We start from the raw sequence: 17,627 nt of genomic DNA on the forward strand, positions 1-17,627 counted from the left end.
ATTTTATTATTTCTGATGTTTGTTTTTTTGCTATGATTAAATATGAAGAGTGGATGTTTTCTTAAAAAAATACTTCCTCAAAAAGAAAGCAAAAATTAGGCACCTCCTCCTCGCTCGTAGATGGAGGTCTACACGACAGTCCACGTGCTTTGGAGCTCCAGCTCACGGCGGTTCGAATTGGAATCTCTTTTCTCTTTCCAATTGACGCCCGACTCTGACTCTCGAGTTGCGATATTGACCACCAATCCACGACCCTTATGGCCCACACGTCATCGAGCCAGACCCTTGTGAACATGCATGTCTACAACTATAGCCGAACTAAGCCCAAATATATATAGGCACCGATCCCGATCCTACACCGGTCGATCAATTTGCCTCAGAAGTACTACTCCAGTTTGCCCTAAAAAAAGTTCCAACGAAAGGAATACTCGAGCGCCGCCATGCACGACGACGAGACGGCCACCACCAAGACGAAGGCGAACATACTGTACCTGCCGGACGAGCTAGTGTCGGAGATCCTGCCCCGGCTCCCCGTGGAGTCGCTGCTGCGATTCAGGTCCGTCTGCAAGGCCTGGCGCGGCATCATCGACGAGAACTCCTTCCTGCGCCAGCACCTCCGCCTCCAGACTTCGTCCCTGCTCGTCGCGCCGTGGATCAGGGAGAACGACAACGATCGCCCTCTCGCTTCTTCCACCGGAGAGTTGACCGCCGCCGGTTTGTACCTGTGGGATGGGAAGCAGCAGAGCGTCGGCACGCTCCTACACGCCGTGTCCGACTACCGCTTCAAGAAGGCGGCGTTGCACAGGATGGCCCATTGCGATGGACTGGTGTTGTTGCCTACTGACAATACAGTGCACGTAGTTAACCCAGCCACTCGGCGCAGCATCACGCTTCCCCCGACCCCTAACGCCGTCGGGCTCGTCAACCGCTTCCAAGGTCCTCACGCGTTCGGTCTTGGCCACGATCCTCGTTCCAATGCTTACAAGGTTGCTCACTTCTATGGTTATCTGGACATGGACATGCGCACCCCAGGTAGCTACTACTATACTGCCAAGATGGGGGTGTTCACCATAGGAACAGACAGTTGTTGGCGTGACACTGCGGCGGCACCGCCGCATCATCATGTGATCCCACAGCGAACGGCGACCTTCTCCAAGGGCTCCTTGTTCTGGACCGTCGAGGAGGGGGTTCTCCACGACACACCAGTCGCTCCAGGCTTTGTCCGTTACAGGTTAGAGGATGAGTCGTTCAGCATCGTATCGGCGCCTCCTTGCACCCCAAGGTTGAACTACGAGGCGTCCAGTTTAACCGACCTCCACGGGGAGCTGTGTGTATGCGTGCCTCGGTCAGGGTTCGATGTTCTCGAGATGTGGATGTCGGGAGATCTAGATTATGGTTCCGACCCGCCACATTGGGATCTGTGTCGTGTCATCAACGGGCCCTTTCCATTTGGATCTTATATGCCAGTGATCGCGACGGCTGATGCCGTAGTGTTCCAATTTGCAAAATACTATCTCTACAAATCGGATCTCCAAAGTCCAAAATTTAATTGGAACAAGTTGATTGAAATGAAGCGCTTGAGGTATCATCACCTAGACACCGATACATTTGTCAAATACGCACGAAAAATTATTGCTGACCTTTATGTAATCCCCTACGTTCCAAGCCTAGTTCCGATCTAGGTTTCAATATATTTATTTAAATGGTGTTATCGAACATGGTGGTACATTTGAATTTTGCCACTGTTATCTGAGTTAAATTGTCTGGTTTCTTTCTTTTCTTGCAGAATTGCCTTGTTTCAATAATGTGCTACGTATTACATTACTAATTTACAATTTGACTTCAGTGGGTGCTTGATTTTGTTTGTTTGTTTGTTCATTTGCCTCTTTGTCCCACGTTGAACTTGACTTGGTATGATGGCGCCCACGCCTGGTTTCAGCATGTCGGCCGACTGCGCCATTGGATCCCAACGTGGGGTGTCATACTCGGTTGGCAAGAGTTTTGTTTCTTTGCCCAAAGTGCCTTTCCTAAAATTAATGAAAGATGCACACTTCTCTTGTATACTCTAAGAAAAATAGAATATATATCATCGTTATCAAATGAAACGTGTGCAAACACTACACACGTTATACAATCAGATATTAGAGTATAACCGCTGCAAAAAAAGGATATTACTAAGGACATCATGGTCGACATTGAATCTTCAACAAACACATTTAACCATCACTATAGGAATCAGCTATTTTGCCGTCTGCCACGGCGGACGGCAAAGGCATGAACGGCGGACGGCAAAAGGCTCCGGCAAAGTAGGCTACGGTAAACAGCTACTTTGTCGTCTGCTTCCGGGCGGCTGACGGCAAAGGCCCTTTGCCGTCTGCCGCGGACGGCAATAATTGCGCTGTCAGTCCGTTAAGTGGCTAACGGCAGGCCTTTGCCGTCCGCGGCAGACGGTAAACTTTCTAGTGTCTTTGCCGTCTGCCTTATGATGTCAGCCAGTTCTTTGCCGTCAGCTTTTGGGTAGCTGATGGCAAAGAGCTTCTTTGCCGTCTGCTAGCTGACGGCAAAGAGCTGGCAGATGGCAAAGTAGCTGATTCCAGTAGTGCATGTGTAACCGTGTCGCAGTAGATCACCGAAATTGAAAAACAAAAAAAAACTCAAGAACTTGAAAAGCATGAATATGATACCATGACAAGATTTTATTTCCACCCAGACTGTAGGCCTAGCCCAACCAAAGCTCTCCATCATGCCGCCGTCTTTGTCCTTCTCCTCTCTCTCCCATTCGGCAACCTCGTCATCGGCCAGAAGAGTGGGGATGTGTTCCTTTTGTTTTCCTTAATTCTTGTAGGTCATTGCTTCCCCGAGGCATCAACGAGGTAGTGGCGGTGATGCCTCATTGGAATAAGGTATCTCCGACTTCTCCCTACCTTGACAACGTCTGACCCATTGTCATGAAGTGTTGTGAGAGTATGTGTTGCAAGACCTGTTGGCTCTCTTCGGATGTTGGTAGCTGATGTGCCAATAAAAGGCAACCAGTTGTGTAGTTCTTAGTGCGGTGATTTTGATCTCTTTCATTTTTTGTGTGGCATGGCTCTGTTTTTCCAACCCTCCGGACTGATGGAGAAGTATTGCAAGCCTGAGTTGCGAGGTATGATTCCTCAACCGATCTCATTTTGAGCGGTGAGTGGCTATTGCGGTCTTGAAAGCCTGGTATGGTGAGGTATTTGCAGGTGTCCCTTTCGCTTAGCGCTAGATGCAATTTTTAAGCTCCAACAGACGGCATACAATCAAACGAAGAAAATGAACAGTATGATTTTGGTTGTAGTTTTATTTTTGCTGGTCGTTTTGTGTATTTTTGCCCTTCTTTTGTATTGGATACCGTTTCCCTTGATAATTATCAGATAAAAAAGATGCTATGCCATGACATGTTAGAATCCATAGAGTTAAAAACACATGAATTTGGGTATGGTGATGAGAGTAGTTTGGTTACCGGATGGCAAGTCCTTAGCTATCTCAAAACCAACAATCAACAATAGATGATAATTGTGAATCTGTGATATCACATGCAAGAGTAGTTTGGTTGTACTCGATTGAGTGCATGTCATAGTTGTCATAGACATAAAGGGAATTTTCTAAAGAGGCTTAGGCCTTTTCTAATAATCTTATGGAAATTATGTGTACGAAGTAATTCATAGGAAGGATTGGATCATTTGAATAAAATCATGTCCCCAAATGTGTACGTTACAATTTTGTAGGATTTGTTCCTACAAAATTCCTTTGAAATTACTTCAATCTAAAGAAGACCTCTATTTAGGGCCAATTTGACTTCTTTACAGGAATTTCAAAGGATTGAACTTCCAAGGATTTTTTTTACTTGGAAACTCTTAAGAAATAATTCATAGGAAGGGCAGACTGATTTGTAGGATTGAATTCTATATAAGAAACCCTCACTCCATTGCTTACAAGGTTGCTCGCTTCTATGGTTATCTGGACACATGTGTGCACCCCGGAGGGGGGGGGGGGGGGGGATATCAGGTGCTCCCAAGCTTGGGGTACTCCCAATGCTCCAAATTCAAAAAAAAATCTTAAATATTTCAAAAAAATCTGATAAAAAATATGAATGTTCACAAGGTATGTGACTACAACCTCTAAAAATTTCTGGTCCAAACTCGAAATGCACATTAACAAACAAAAATGTGAAATCCAGTATGAATAGTGTAAAGAAAAAGACAAAAGCAACATTGACACTATTCACATCCAGATTTCACTTTTTTGTTTCTCAATGTGCATTGTGAGTTTGGATCTGAAATTTTGAGGGATTGTAGTCACATTCCATATGGACATTCACATTTTTTCCCGGAATTTTTTGAAACATTTAAAAATTAATTTTCTGAATTTGGAGCACCAGGAGTACACCAAGCTTGGGAGCACATGATACTTTCCCCATCGCCTCGATACCGACACGTTTGTCGAATACACGCCAAAAATTGTTGCGAATTTTTATGTAATCTCCTATGTTCCTAGCCTAGTTCGGATCTAGGTTTCAGTATATTTATTTAACTGGTGTTATCGAACATGAAGGTACGTTCGAATTTTGTCGTTTTGGTAACTGAGTTATATTTCCTGGTATCAGTAATGTGCTACTCCCTCTATTCCTAAATATAAGTCTTTTTTAGAGATTTTAATATGGACTACAAACAGATGTATATACATACTTTAGAGTATAGATTCACTTATTTTGCTCCGTATGCAGTTTATATTGAAATCTCTAAAAAGACTTATATTTAGGAACAGAGGGAGTATTACAATTTGATTCCAGCGGGTGCTTGATTTATTTTGTTTGTTTGCTTCTTTGTCCCACGTTGAACTTGAGTTGGCGTGATGGCGCGCACGCTTGGCTTCAGCATGTTTCTTCGTCCCATGTTGAACTTGAGTTGGCGTGATGGTGCCCCCGCTCGGCTTCAGCATGTCAGCCAACGGTGCCATCGGATCCCTCTGTGTCATACTCCTATCGATGATGTACGTCGTCTTCATCATGAAAAAACGTCCACATCTCCAAAATTTACCAAGCTCCCTAAAAATGGAGCTCTCTTGTGCATCATGGGTAGATTGGATGAGTGGGTTCCGTTTGTAAGTGGATCTTCACTGTTTTCAACCACTTAGATCCAACTATAGCCTATAGGTTGCATGCAGATTTCTAGGTCATGTGTCATGTGTGACACTAACCGCTCTTGCACTCACATATAAACCCGATGTCCGATCAAAAGACAGGTGAAACCTGCCAGAACAATTAGGGCCAGTTCTTTTGATGTCTTTTTTAGGCTTTTAGAATAAGCTGAATAGGGGGCGCCCAACAGATTTTTTTAAGCCTACTCGCTAAGTTTTAATTAGCAAGTTTTTAAAAAAATAAATTAGTTGGGTTTCTAGAATAAACTGGATAGGGGGGACAGATTATTTCAGCTTATTCTAAAAACCAGTAAAAAAATGCTCTTAATGGCCCACGAAGACAAGAGACCCGCTTCGGTAGACCCCCCTCACAAAGCATATCAAGGATAATATAGACTTTTCACAAACTGATGTAGGGAGCAAACAGGCCGGCCCATTTCGCAAGAGCTAAACGAACGCGGGAATTTCACGAAAATTATGAAAGTGCTTAAAACGGGTATCAAACCCACAACCTGGGCATGCGTGCAACCGATGCTAACCAGACGACCTACTAACTGATGACGGCTTAAAGGCAGCGCTAACTTTAAAGTACTAATTAGAGCTGCAGGTCCGGGTTTTTTTCAGTACTTTTTACAAAACAATGTGAACAAAATTTCTTGAGAGTGCCAACAATGTTTCAAATCGTACAAAAAATCGAATATTCTTTTCTTAAATGTGAACAATTTTTTAAAAAGTGAATTTAAAATACGCACTGAACATTTTATTAGTATATGATGATTTTTTTGCAAATACAAAACTGAACTTTCTTGAAATGCTGATTTTTTTATGAAATGCATGCTGAATAAAATTTGTACACACGATGAACACTTTTTATACACAGTGAACATTTTCCCAATGTACGGTGAACTATTTTTAACATGAATATTTTTTGGAAAATGAACAAATTGGAATCTTGAACTTTTATTGTAATTTGGAATTATGAACTTTTTTTGAAACATGAATACATTTGAAAAACATGTTAAATTTTCGAATATGTGAAGAAAAATTGGAATTTCAATCATTATCGATTTTTTTTAATTTATGGAAACCAAAAAGGAAACAAAAATAGAAAAATAAGGCCAGAAAAGTTTTGGTTTTAATTTTGCTAAAAGAATTAAGAAAAGAATAGTATAAACCAAAATTTTGATTTCTGCCGAATGCCCACATTGATTTTTTAGTATTCCAAACAATTTTAAGAATACATTTTTTAATTTTGAACAAATTTCAAAAAGCATAATAACGTTCAAAAAGTGAAAATTGAAATATGAAAAAACAAAATATGTCAAGCTACTCACTGTACAGCGGGAGCTCCTAGGCAGCACTCGCATGCCAGCTTTCCTAGGTCGGCCCAACTACACGAGCGATCAGCTGTCGCTCGTCAAGACCATACACCCGATCGCTTCTTTCTGGTTCGACCAAAAAAACCTTCTTCATGGTTAACCTGGACGACAAGTTGAGCGTGGACATCTTTGACCTTTGACCGTTGAATTTAAAAAGAATCATCTTTTTGGAGAAGTTCATGTATTTGAAAAAATATTTGCGGATTTGCAAAATGTTCACAAAATGAAAAACACTATGACTTAGAAAAATTTCATGGATTTTGGAGAATAAAGTTTAAGGATTTGAAAAAGTTCATTGATTTTGAAAAGAGTCCATGAATTTTGAAAAACAAAGTTCATCTACTTTGAAAAATGCATTCATTTTGAAAATAGTTCATGAATTTTGAGAAAAAAGTTCATCGATTTTGAAAAAAAATCATCTGTTTTGAAATGACGTTCATCAATATTTTTTTATGAATTTGATGAAAAGTTCTCGATTTTGGAAATAGTTCACCAAGTTTGAAAAAATGTTCGCAAATTTTAATAAAAGTTCATTCATTTCATCAAAATCAAAAAAAGTTTGCACATTGCAAGAGAAAAAGGAAAATGAAAAATGAGCAAAAAAAGAATGAAAACGAAAAATAAAAAGGGAAAAGGAAAATAAATCCGGAACAAAACCGCTTCAAAACACGTGAAAAAAAGAGCAAGAAAAGGGAAAGGAGGAAAGAAGAAAATAGGAAAAAAAAAGAGAGTAGAAGAAAAGAATAAGAAAGACACTTGTATTCATGTTAACTGGTGGTGGCAAGTCGGCTATGGTGACGCATTATGAACCATAAGTTGCTGGCTCGAATCTTGGCACTCTCAGAATCTTTTGTGATTTAAATTCAGAGGAAAAAGTGATGGATGGGACGCCCAGCTCGCAAGTGTACGACGTATATGTATACAGCGAAATGATTCTGGAAAAAAAAATATACAACGAAATATGACCATCATGCCCTTTATTATGAAGAGGTATGGGTTAATCTGAGCCGTCCTTGTATTTATGGGGGGTCTACCGAAGCATAAGTGCGAAAACAAACGGTGCAACACCGCCATCGACAATCAGATGACTAAAAATACACGACAGTCCATGTGCTTCGGAGCTCCAACTGATTTTCGCTGGAATTTTTCAATTGACGCCTCTCGAGTCGACCCTTAAGGCCCACACGTCATCGAGCCAGACCCTCGTAAACGGGCGTGTCTACAACTAGAGCCCAACTAAGCCCATATATATAGGCACCGATCCTGCACCGGTCGATCAATTTGCCTCAGAAGTACTACTCCAGTTTGCCCTAAACAAGTTCCAAAGAAAGGAATACTCGAGCGCCGCCATGCACGACGACGAGACGACGACAAAGGCGAACATACCGTACCTGCCGGACGAGCTAGTGTCGGAGATCCTGCCCCGGCTCCCCGTGGAGTCGCTGCTGCGATTCAGGTCCGTCTGCAAGACCTGGCGCGACATCATCGACGACGACTCTTTCCTCCGCGATCACCTCCGCCTCCAGACCTCGTCTCTTCTCGTCGCGCCGTGGCTCGGGGAGAACGACAACGATCGCCCTCTTGCTTCTTCAACCGGAGAGATGACCGTCGCCGGTTTGTATCAGTGGGATGGGAAGCAGCAGGGCGTCGGCACGCTCCTACACGCCATGTCCGACTACCACTCCAAGAAGGCGGCGTTGCACAGGATGGCACATTGCGATGGACTGGTGCTGTTGCCTACTGACAATACGGCGCACGTAGTTAACCCGGCCACTCGGCGCACCATCACGCTTCCCCCGACCCTCAACCGCTTCCAAGGCCCTCAGGCATTCGGTCTTGGCCACGACCCTCGCTCCAATGCTTACAAAGTTGCTCGCTTCTATGTTTCTCTGGACATGCGCACCCAGACAGCTACGGCTATACTGCTAAGATGGGGGTGTTCACCATAGGAACTGACCTCTGTTGGCGTCACACTGCGGCGGCACCTCCGCAGCATCATGTCATGCCACGGCGAACGGTAACCTTCTCCAACTAGATCGGTAACGCGCCTTGGCGCGAGGGTGCCGGTCCTAGTGTTGTGGTTATGCAGGTAATGCTCAAGTTAGTACTAATCCAGGTTTATCATACTTACTCACACATGATATAACAAAATAAATGTAAGAAGAAACATTCACATGTGATAGAAGCAAGACATTATGGAGTTCAACATCACCATGAGATTATCATAAGGCAGCATCGATTTTAGTACTATTTATGTACACATCATTATTGAAGATCAAGAAATCTTATCATTTCATTAGAAATGATAGCTATTTTCTATATATATGGTACAGGCAGTTTCACACTCAAGGTAATCTTCAAAATAGAAAGAATGTAAGATAACATACATTCTTTCTTCTTGCCAGAACCCTTCACTTTCGCAGCACGCTCTTCAACTGCCGCCTTCTCCGGTTAGGTTTCCTCTCCAAAAAGGTCAACATTGTTGTCATCCAATCAGAAGTTATTTTCTCATGTTTCTGCAATCCAATCTCCGACAATACATAGTATAAAACCCATTAGTTGAAACATCAAATGAATATTAGAAGCTCAAATGCAGCCCGCTAATTTTTAATGGCAATGAACAGAAGAAAAAATCAAGATGATGTCACTAGCTTGTGCCATTGTGCATCATTGGTCGTTGAATGCCAGCTGATAATACTGTCAGTGGCGCCTCAGGTCGCTGATTGCGAAACTCTGTCCTATTTTTAATGATAGGAGAGGAGGGTGACAGAATGGCTGGGAACCTGTAAGAAAAGCCATCAGAGACAAATCTTATGATCCTCATAAAGCATTACTAATAAGGAAAATCCATCAGAAAAAATAGTACCAAGCTCCTCTTAAATTTGAAGAGATATTCTAGCAAAGCAAAGAGAGACATTATAGCTATAATTAGTGTTCTGAAGCATGTATTCTAAAGTATTTGGAAGAGATCATTTTATTCCCTTTTACCTTCTACATTACATCAATAATTAGTATTCTGAAGGGGATAACTAAAAGCAATTGCGTCTATTGGTAGCTCTTATGATTATAGGAAAGGCCATAAGGGGAGATCCCAAAGTGGGCATCGATTGTGTACCGGCATGTAATTGCAGCAATAGAGTGCTCGGCTATTGGTGATGGCTTTTTTAAACATCCTCAGCGGTTACCTGAATAAGCAAAGGAGAATACTAAAGAAAGGATACAATTTATTAAGGACAAAAAAGAATAATAACAGGCCGGCAAAAGAGCCTAGGAGGAAAACAAATTATGGATGTCATTCTTTCCCAGCTATATTTGGGTCATGAAAAAGGAAGATACAGTGTATGAAGATACAAAAGGACAACAAATTATGGCATGTCATGCTTTCTCAGCTACTATATATGTGTAGTATATTCTTGCGGAAGCTTGAGGAGGAGGAGAAAAGCACCTGCTGGATGCAGTTCGAGCCTGACCATGAACGATGCTTCAATTATAGGTGGCACGACTTGCCGCGCGTTGCCCGCCAGACGCAACCAGACATGAATAACCATTTTGAAAGATTGTTGAGCTACACAGGCACATACACAAGCTATTTGATCACACTTGGAATTGTCTCAGCTCATAAGCTATAGATAGACAGGAAGCAAAGCACAAAGCTACACATATACATTGGAATTGGATTAACCACAGTAAGAAAATGTATGTGTGTATACATGGTATCGTACAGCTTACACAACTTCATGCTTTGTAGTACAATACAACCACAGAAGCAGGTTGTATGAATAAAAGTGAATGCGGCTAGAATGGAGAGAGATGGTTGCAGTCGGAAGAAAGTTGATAACATGGCAGTCAAACTTATAAGCTCAGTTTATTTTTCACAGTCAAATTTATAGGCTGAGCCTATTTGTCAGGCGTCAAACTACTTTGTATGGTTAAGGCAGGATCTAAATGAGAAAGAAAGTGAGGCAAAACCACATGATTTCCACTAACCAATAATCTAAGCACTTCCGTAATTACACTAAGCAATAAAAGGTGGACCATCACTTAGTCAGAGAAGCCATGAAGAAGGGTTGGGTTGAAACTTGATGCTTAACTCCTAGGCGATTCATGATTGGAATTTGGAAGGATACTTAAAAACCTTCAAATATGATCCAGTTTGAGAACAGGTGTGCAGATGTCCTGTTTTGTTTAACATAAATAGTTTAGTAGTACAGCATAGAGAAAAAGCACATATACATTTAGAATTGCTAGTGAATATAAGAAGTATGAGCATTGTTTGAGATTGTTAATCCAAAGTTTTACAAACAAAAATTCAAGAACTAATGGATGTTTGTGTGGCTTAACCTTAGTTGGACTTGAAAGCATAAGACTGGTGTAGCAAAATATCATATACCTAGATGTCCATACGGCTGGCGCCGTCAAGGTCTAGTTGTGGAAGGTCTTGCGACGGCAGCTGATTCGAAGTTAGTTACGTAGCACAGCAGGGCCAAACCGATCTACCATGGGAAACGCTGAAAGAAATTAGGCATTCCCTGTAAATTATTGATCATATAAAGCAAGGCATTTGACTGCCCGGGACATGATGCATATGAAACACTATGGTGATGTACATGCAGCCGATCATAGAGAGCAATGAAAATGCTTGAAACATGACGTACATAAGATACTGCGGGAATATAACCTGCAACCAATCGTACATACACTGCTTGGTCTGAATTCATAAATCTTGGTCTGAATTCATAAATCAAGAATTAAGAGAAACACATGCCAGAGCAGGAATTAGCGCAGGTAGTTTTCCTAAATCTATGTATACTTAGCAGCCATGTAGTAAAAGACTAAAAATGTTGACCGGTCCCTCCACAATTTGTAATCCAGTGGGGATTTAATAGATGTTTAGATCTAGCCAGCCGCTCATTTCCTTCGTCATGCAAAAGAGATGCTCATATCTAGCTAGATTCCTAGGAGTTTTGATGCCTTTCTTATTTTGTTTGGTACCTTGGGTCTGCACAGGTATGACAGATGCGCATACAATGAGCATACCAAAGAAATAACTGTGACGGACAAAATAAATTATGAACAGACATCTTCAGAGACTAACCTTGGGTCTAGCTGCTTGTCAACAAAAGGATCAATGGAGATGACTTGATTAAAAGATGTGCCGACAACCTGCATACAATGATTTACAGAGAAGGAGATGAGTAAGGTTTGTTTGCTTAATTAGGACTCTGCATCAACAAATCACCTGAAGCATTCTCAATGAACAATAATTTACATATCCACCAAGATAAAATTCGCAGTTAGCAAATATGTTGATAATATAAATCTACACCACAAAGAAATCCCCAAGGCATCTAATACTTCTATCTTTCAAGAACGACTTTTCAACAAATGCATCTTAGACTCTTAGTGAAGCTCCAAATGAGAATCCATCAGAATTATTTTGAGATGCCTTATTCAGTTAACCAAACAAAGCATGTTCATCTTAATAAAAAGGCAGGAGAAGCGTCATACCACTATCCATGAATTGCATGTAGAACTTGATCGTGGAGGTGGGTTGGGGCTCTTTGGTACTAGCTCTTCCATTTTCAGATAAAGTTGCTTGTTCTTCTCCGGGTCTCCTGCCATAAATCGTGGATGGACTTTCTAAAAATCAATTATACATATGGATTAAGCCTACATTAGAGGCTGCAGCAGCATACAAACCTACAAATAATCAGACCTAGAACAATAATATCATTTAAATTAACACCACACTCTTGCTGTGGAGGGAGGAATAGCAACATCAAGCAGTGTAGGGAAGTAATTGGTAGGGAGGAGCAAGAAGAAACCTTACTGCTTGGGGACGCCATTGACAGATGAGGAGCAGGCGAGCTTCAGTTGCTTCGGGAGGCAGCCATAGCACCGCAGCGGAGACAACAGCATTGAGAGGAGGGAGGCGACGCACATCAGCTTGGGGAGGTGGCAGAGATGGTGCAGGTCGGCGCAGTAAGAGGACAACTGGCGGCGGCTTCTCGTCCACCGTTGCATGTCGCCCCTCCACAACTTGAGCACGAGGGAGGGCCGGTGGAGATCCCATGGATAGGAGGAGGGAGGAACAGCGACGGCGAACTCGGTGGCTGGAGAGGAACGGGGAGGAGAGGAGGCCGGCGGCGGGCAGCGGCTCAACCTCCTCATCCACTCCTACGGTTTGGGAGGGGAACCCTAGCCGCCTTGGCCTGCTGCTGCTGCTCCCCGCCGCCGCTGCCGCCGTCGCGCTCCTCGTCCTCCCTCCGCTGCTGCTCGTCGTCGTTGGGACGGGGGCTCTGTTGCGGTGGATCTGGCCGCCGACGGCGCGGTTCGAGGCGGTGGGTGGCGGCGGCAGCGATGTGGGTGGGAGGAGAGGAGGCGCGTGGGAGGGGAGGGGAGAGGACGCGCGTAGGAGGAGAGAGGAGGCGGCGGCTAGGGTTCAACGGCTGCCCTTTATAAACCTGCACGTGAAATGACCAAAATGCCCTCGGCGGGGCAAGAAAATTACAGGTGGTGGCAGGAACGAGACGGTAACTATTCATTGTAGCAGTAACTTTTTTCGATCCAACGGCCAAGGTCTTCCACGAGCGAGATCCGACGGTCCTAAACGCATCAAGTAAACGATCCGACGATCGACAGTCGCTGAGCTCTGAGAAGCCTCATGTTCTTCCTAGATACTTATATCAGGATGGTCCTTGTTCTGGACTGTCAAGGAGAGGGTTCTCCACGCTCCAGGTTTTGTTCGCTTCAGGTTAGAGGATGAGTCGTTCAGCATCCTACCGGCGCCTCCTTGCACCATGAGGTTCAACTACAAGTCGTCTAATTTAACCGACCTCCACGGGAAGCTGTGCGTATGCGCGCCTCAGTTAGCGTCCAATGTTCTCGAGATGTGGGTGTGCGGAGATCTGGATGATTGTTCCAATCCGCCACATTGGGATCTGTGTCATGTCATCCCTGGGCCCTTTAAAAATCGATCTTATATGCCGGTGATCGCAACGGCTGAAGCCGTAGTGTTCCAGTTTGCAACATACTTTCTCTACAAATGGGATCTCCAAAGTCCGGAATTTGATTTTAATGAGTTGATTGAAATGAACCGCTTGAGGTATCATCACCTAGACACCGACACATTTGTCAAATACAGAGGAAAAAATCTTGCTGACCTTTATGTAATCCCCTACATTCCAAGCCTGGCTCGGATCTAGGTTTCAATATATTTATTTAACTAGTTTTACTGAACATGAAGGTACATTCGAATTTTGCTACCTTGTTAGCTGGGTTAAATTGCATGGTATCAGTAATGTGCTATTACAAATTTAAATTTTGATTCCAGCGGGTGCTTCTTTTGTTTGTTTCTTGATTTGTCTCTTTGTCCCACGTTGAACTTGACTAGCATGATGGCGCTCATGCGTGGCTTCAGCATGTTGGCAGACTGTACCATTGGATCCCTCTGTGGGGTGTCATATTTCTATCTTTGATGTGAAAACGTCGGCATAATAAGTAATCAAGGTGCCGTAGTCATGCTATTAATTTGGATTGGTTGACCAATATCATAGTTGCTATATTGGTAGAGCCAGTCAGGAGCCCTTCCAAGTCGCTCCCACGAGCGACTCCGAGAGGCAACACTAGCGTTGCCACCTCTCGCCACCCCCCACCCCCCCACCCCCCACCCCCCACACACACACACCCGCTAATTTTTTTTAAAATAATATATTTTTTATTAAATTACAGAAATATTACGCTGAAAAAATAATTTTTAAAAATAATACACCGTCGGCCCGCTGCAGGCCGACTGAGCCTAGTCAGCCCACAGCAGGCCGACTGGTGGCCCATCTGCTTGCTGCTGGCCGATTGGGCTGCCGGCCACCAGATCAAGTCCAGTCGGCCTGCAGTTGGCCGACAGGGTCCAGTCGGCCTGCAGTTGGCCGATAGGCCTGCGGTGGGCCGACAAGGACTAATTGGCCTGCTGTGGGCCGACTGGTGCATGCCACCATTTTTTTCCCGAACGATCCTTGTTTTTTTTTTAAATTATGACGTATTCCGCACAACCCTTTCCCGCCATATGTTCGCGCCAACTATTTCCCGCCACCCGTTTCCCGCCACCCATTTCCCGCCAACCCTTTCCCGCCATACCGCAGTCGTTCTTTCCCGCCATTTTCTCCTCTCTACCTATAAAACCCCCTTCAGACGGAGGTGGATAAGCATTCCAGTGTAGTGTAGTTGAGATGTCCCATTATCCTTTCGATCGTAGTTTTCACCCTCGGATGAGCAGGACTTTTCTGAGGCTAGCTACCGATTTCAGGATGGATAATAGGATAGTTCCATGGGACGAACTCACCGGTAGTGACACCATAATGAACGAGTTGGCTCACCAATTACGTAGGTCTGGGTGGCCTGAAAGGACCTATGAGGAGGTATGTAAAGAACTTCTTAGGTTGCATGACAGGTGGAAGAAGGTAGTGGTGCCGAAGAGTGAAACTTTCAGAAGGATTGCAGCAAATAATCCATGTTTATGGACTGAGGAGAGCGAGGACGAAGATGATATCTTCATGCTGCCGCTTCCGGGTTCTGCATCGTCGAAGGGCAAGAGTTCTTCATCATCGAAGGGCAAGGTTTCTGCATTGTCGAAGGGCAAGAGTTCTTCATCGTCGAAGGGCAAGAGTTCTGCATCAATCGAGGATGACGAAGATGACTTCATGTAGTTCTTATGCTGTATGTTGTGAGTTTAGTTACGTACCATTTAATTTAGATGTAGTTCTATCTAGTTGTTTGTAATGTCTCATTGTATGAGTATTATGTTCTATCTAAATATGATCTTGTAGTTCGGATAACAGAGTACTAAAATAGAGTAGGCATATGTCTCATACATAAGTACATAGTCATTTGTCTCATACATAGAATAGACATAAGTCTCACACAGAAATAGATGGTAATGTCTCTACTGATAGATAGAAGCGTCAGTGACGACGTCTGGCCTGGTGGGGAGGCGGATCTGGAAGCGGCGACCATCCTAACCTGTCGGGTGCCCTAATGTGACGAGGAGGGATCTCAGACTCTCCCTGGTCATGCTGTGTATCCTGTGTGGGGCCTGGTGGAGGAGTCGAAAACATGTTCATCCACTGGGTGTGCTGCGACATCTGAGCCTGTATGTTCTCCTCGGGATGTTGATCACTCCCCCACGTATCATGTGATGCCGACATAGACGCCTGATATCCGTAGGCTCCTACGCGATGGAACGTTTCATCATGAAGAATGAGGTCGCTCAATTAATATTGAAAACAATAAATATGAAGACACATACCTGCTGGGTGTGACGGCTGCTCTGGCTCAAACACGAAATTGGACGAGGGACCGTGCTACTGTGGCTGTGGAGATAACACGAAGCTCGACGAGGGACCGTGTTGTTGTGGCTGTGGAGAAAACACGAAGCTCGATGTGGGACCATAGTGCTGCGGGTGCCACGTAGAACTGCCAGGTTGGTCAGGACGGGGTGGCCTGGTTGTCGGCTGATGTGCTAGACGTGGACGTGGTTGATGTCGGTGCATGGAGTGACGCGGCTGCTCCTGCTGGTGCTGAACAACATCGGTTCTCCGGTGCACGTGATAGCCTCGTACACAGTCTGTATCTTATTCTGAATTCTTTCCAAGAAGGTTGTAGCACTGGACGATGCTGAAGAAGAGGTCCAGACGATAGTGATCGTCCAAAGGTGGTCACGTCGTCGTAGAGTTCGCGTGTCAAGGTAGCCTGCAAATTTCCATGACGATTAATAATGTCTGTCTCTTGCACGTCAAAGTATGTGACAATATTACGTAAAGAAAATATATCTTACCGCGTACTGCCTAGAGCCCGAAGTATCATAGCTCGGGTACATATCCGACGGAGTAGGATCCGGTATCTCCTCTGGGTGGGAGTACTCAACGATGCGTAACCGTGTTCCGGTCATGTAGCGCCGCAAATAGAGATTGAATTCATCGAGATCGAAATTGTGATTCTCGTGCCATAGATTCGTGTTTGCTGTCTCCCATTCTATAACATACGGCTCTAGTCTAACTAGCCAGTCAGCAGTTGTCCTGGTCATGCCCTTCCTTGTCGTCCTAAAATTGTGGTGTGTGTTCAACAATTACCTAAAGCTTCGAATGGAGTACTATGAAAGATAATGCAACATTGAAAAACTGGTTAATACCTGTGGATGTGTGCTGGCACCGGGTTCTCTATAGGGGGAGGTAGCTCCAACTGCAAAAGACCAAATTGCCTCATAACCCTCTGTTGTGCCATCTCCTCGACGAAGACATCGAAGATGATCTTAGATTTTGTCATCCAGTAATCTCGGTCCCTTGTGCATAGCACAGACATACCACCAGGGTATCTCGCTTGTATGGCTGCTTCCGTGTAGGGCTGCCAGATGACCCCGGTGTACGCATCGAACTGCTCGTTCAATGCTGTGTATGCCTTCCTGGTCTGATCACTAGCAAAGCGTCTCTGCAGAGAAGAAAAGTTAGTAGCCGCTAGCATCGAACTATCTCTTGTGCAGAAAAAAGTTGCATTAAACTACAACACGGTGCATACCTCGCGACGTGTCCAACACAGACCGAAAGTAGGCATGTCGATGCCGTCAACATCAAACATGGCGTCTATAGGCTCATGAACACGTACATCTGGTCGCCCTATAGAAAACCTCTCCCACGACCACAGCTGTAGGAATAGAGGGCATCCAAGAAGGGCTGGCTTTCTCGATGTAAGCTGGCAACCGTTGCACATACCTCGGTATGTAGCCGCTAAGACCGCCGAACCCCAACTCCTCTGTCTGATCTGATCCGCCATCTGAGCGCTCGCTATCTCGAGTGCCATAGGGATGTAGAGCGCGCTAATAGTGGTGACATGGTTCTCCGTGAACATCACCTTGCCGAAAAGCCACATTAAGTAGGCCTCCAGGCTCCGAGTGATCTGTTCCGCAGTCAACGGCGCCCGGAAGTTCTGGATCTGCATTAAGCGAAGAGAAAGTTTTAGTAAGCCGCAATTATTTTCTGTAAAACTGTATGCACGATAACTTGAAGATAATAGGTAGGGGAAATTACTCGGAAATTT

General features: G+C 44.2%; 2 protein-coding genes across 2 annotated transcripts; both read left to right on the forward strand.

Annotated features, from left to right (window-relative positions):
• The first annotated feature begins 440 nt into the window (after positions 1–440).
• Positions 441–1,805, forward strand: LOC109737343 (putative F-box protein At2g02030). The gene is made up of 2 exons (XM_020296489.3): positions 441–1,582; positions 1,787–1,805. Exons 1-2 carry the CDS (start codon positions 441–443, stop codon positions 1,803–1,805), a joined length of 1,161 nt encoding a protein of 386 aa, XP_020152078.3.
• Positions 1,806–7,891: 6,086 nt separating this feature from the next.
• On the forward strand, positions 7,892–8,491 carry LOC109737352 (putative F-box protein At3g21120). Its single transcript, XM_020296500.1, has one exon. It carries the CDS (start codon positions 7,892–7,894, stop codon positions 8,489–8,491), a length of 600 nt encoding a protein of 199 aa, XP_020152089.1.
• The last annotated feature ends 9,136 nt before the right edge of the window (positions 8,492–17,627 follow it).

This window comes from Aegilops tauschii, chromosome 2 (genome assembly GCF_002575655.3).
Source record: "Aegilops tauschii subsp. strangulata cultivar AL8/78 chromosome 2, Aet v6.0, whole genome shotgun sequence".
NCBI lineage: Eukaryota > Viridiplantae > Streptophyta > Magnoliopsida > Poales > Poaceae > Aegilops > Aegilops tauschii.

What these genes read in the sequence shown, in the direction of transcription:
- LOC109737343 (XM_020296489.3), top strand. Translation starts at nt 441, where the DNA reads ATGCACGACGACGAGACGGCCACCACCAAGACGAAGGCGAACATACTG.
- LOC109737352 (XM_020296500.1), top strand. Translation starts at nt 7,892, where the DNA reads ATGCACGACGACGAGACGACGACAAAGGCGAACATACCGTACCTGCCG.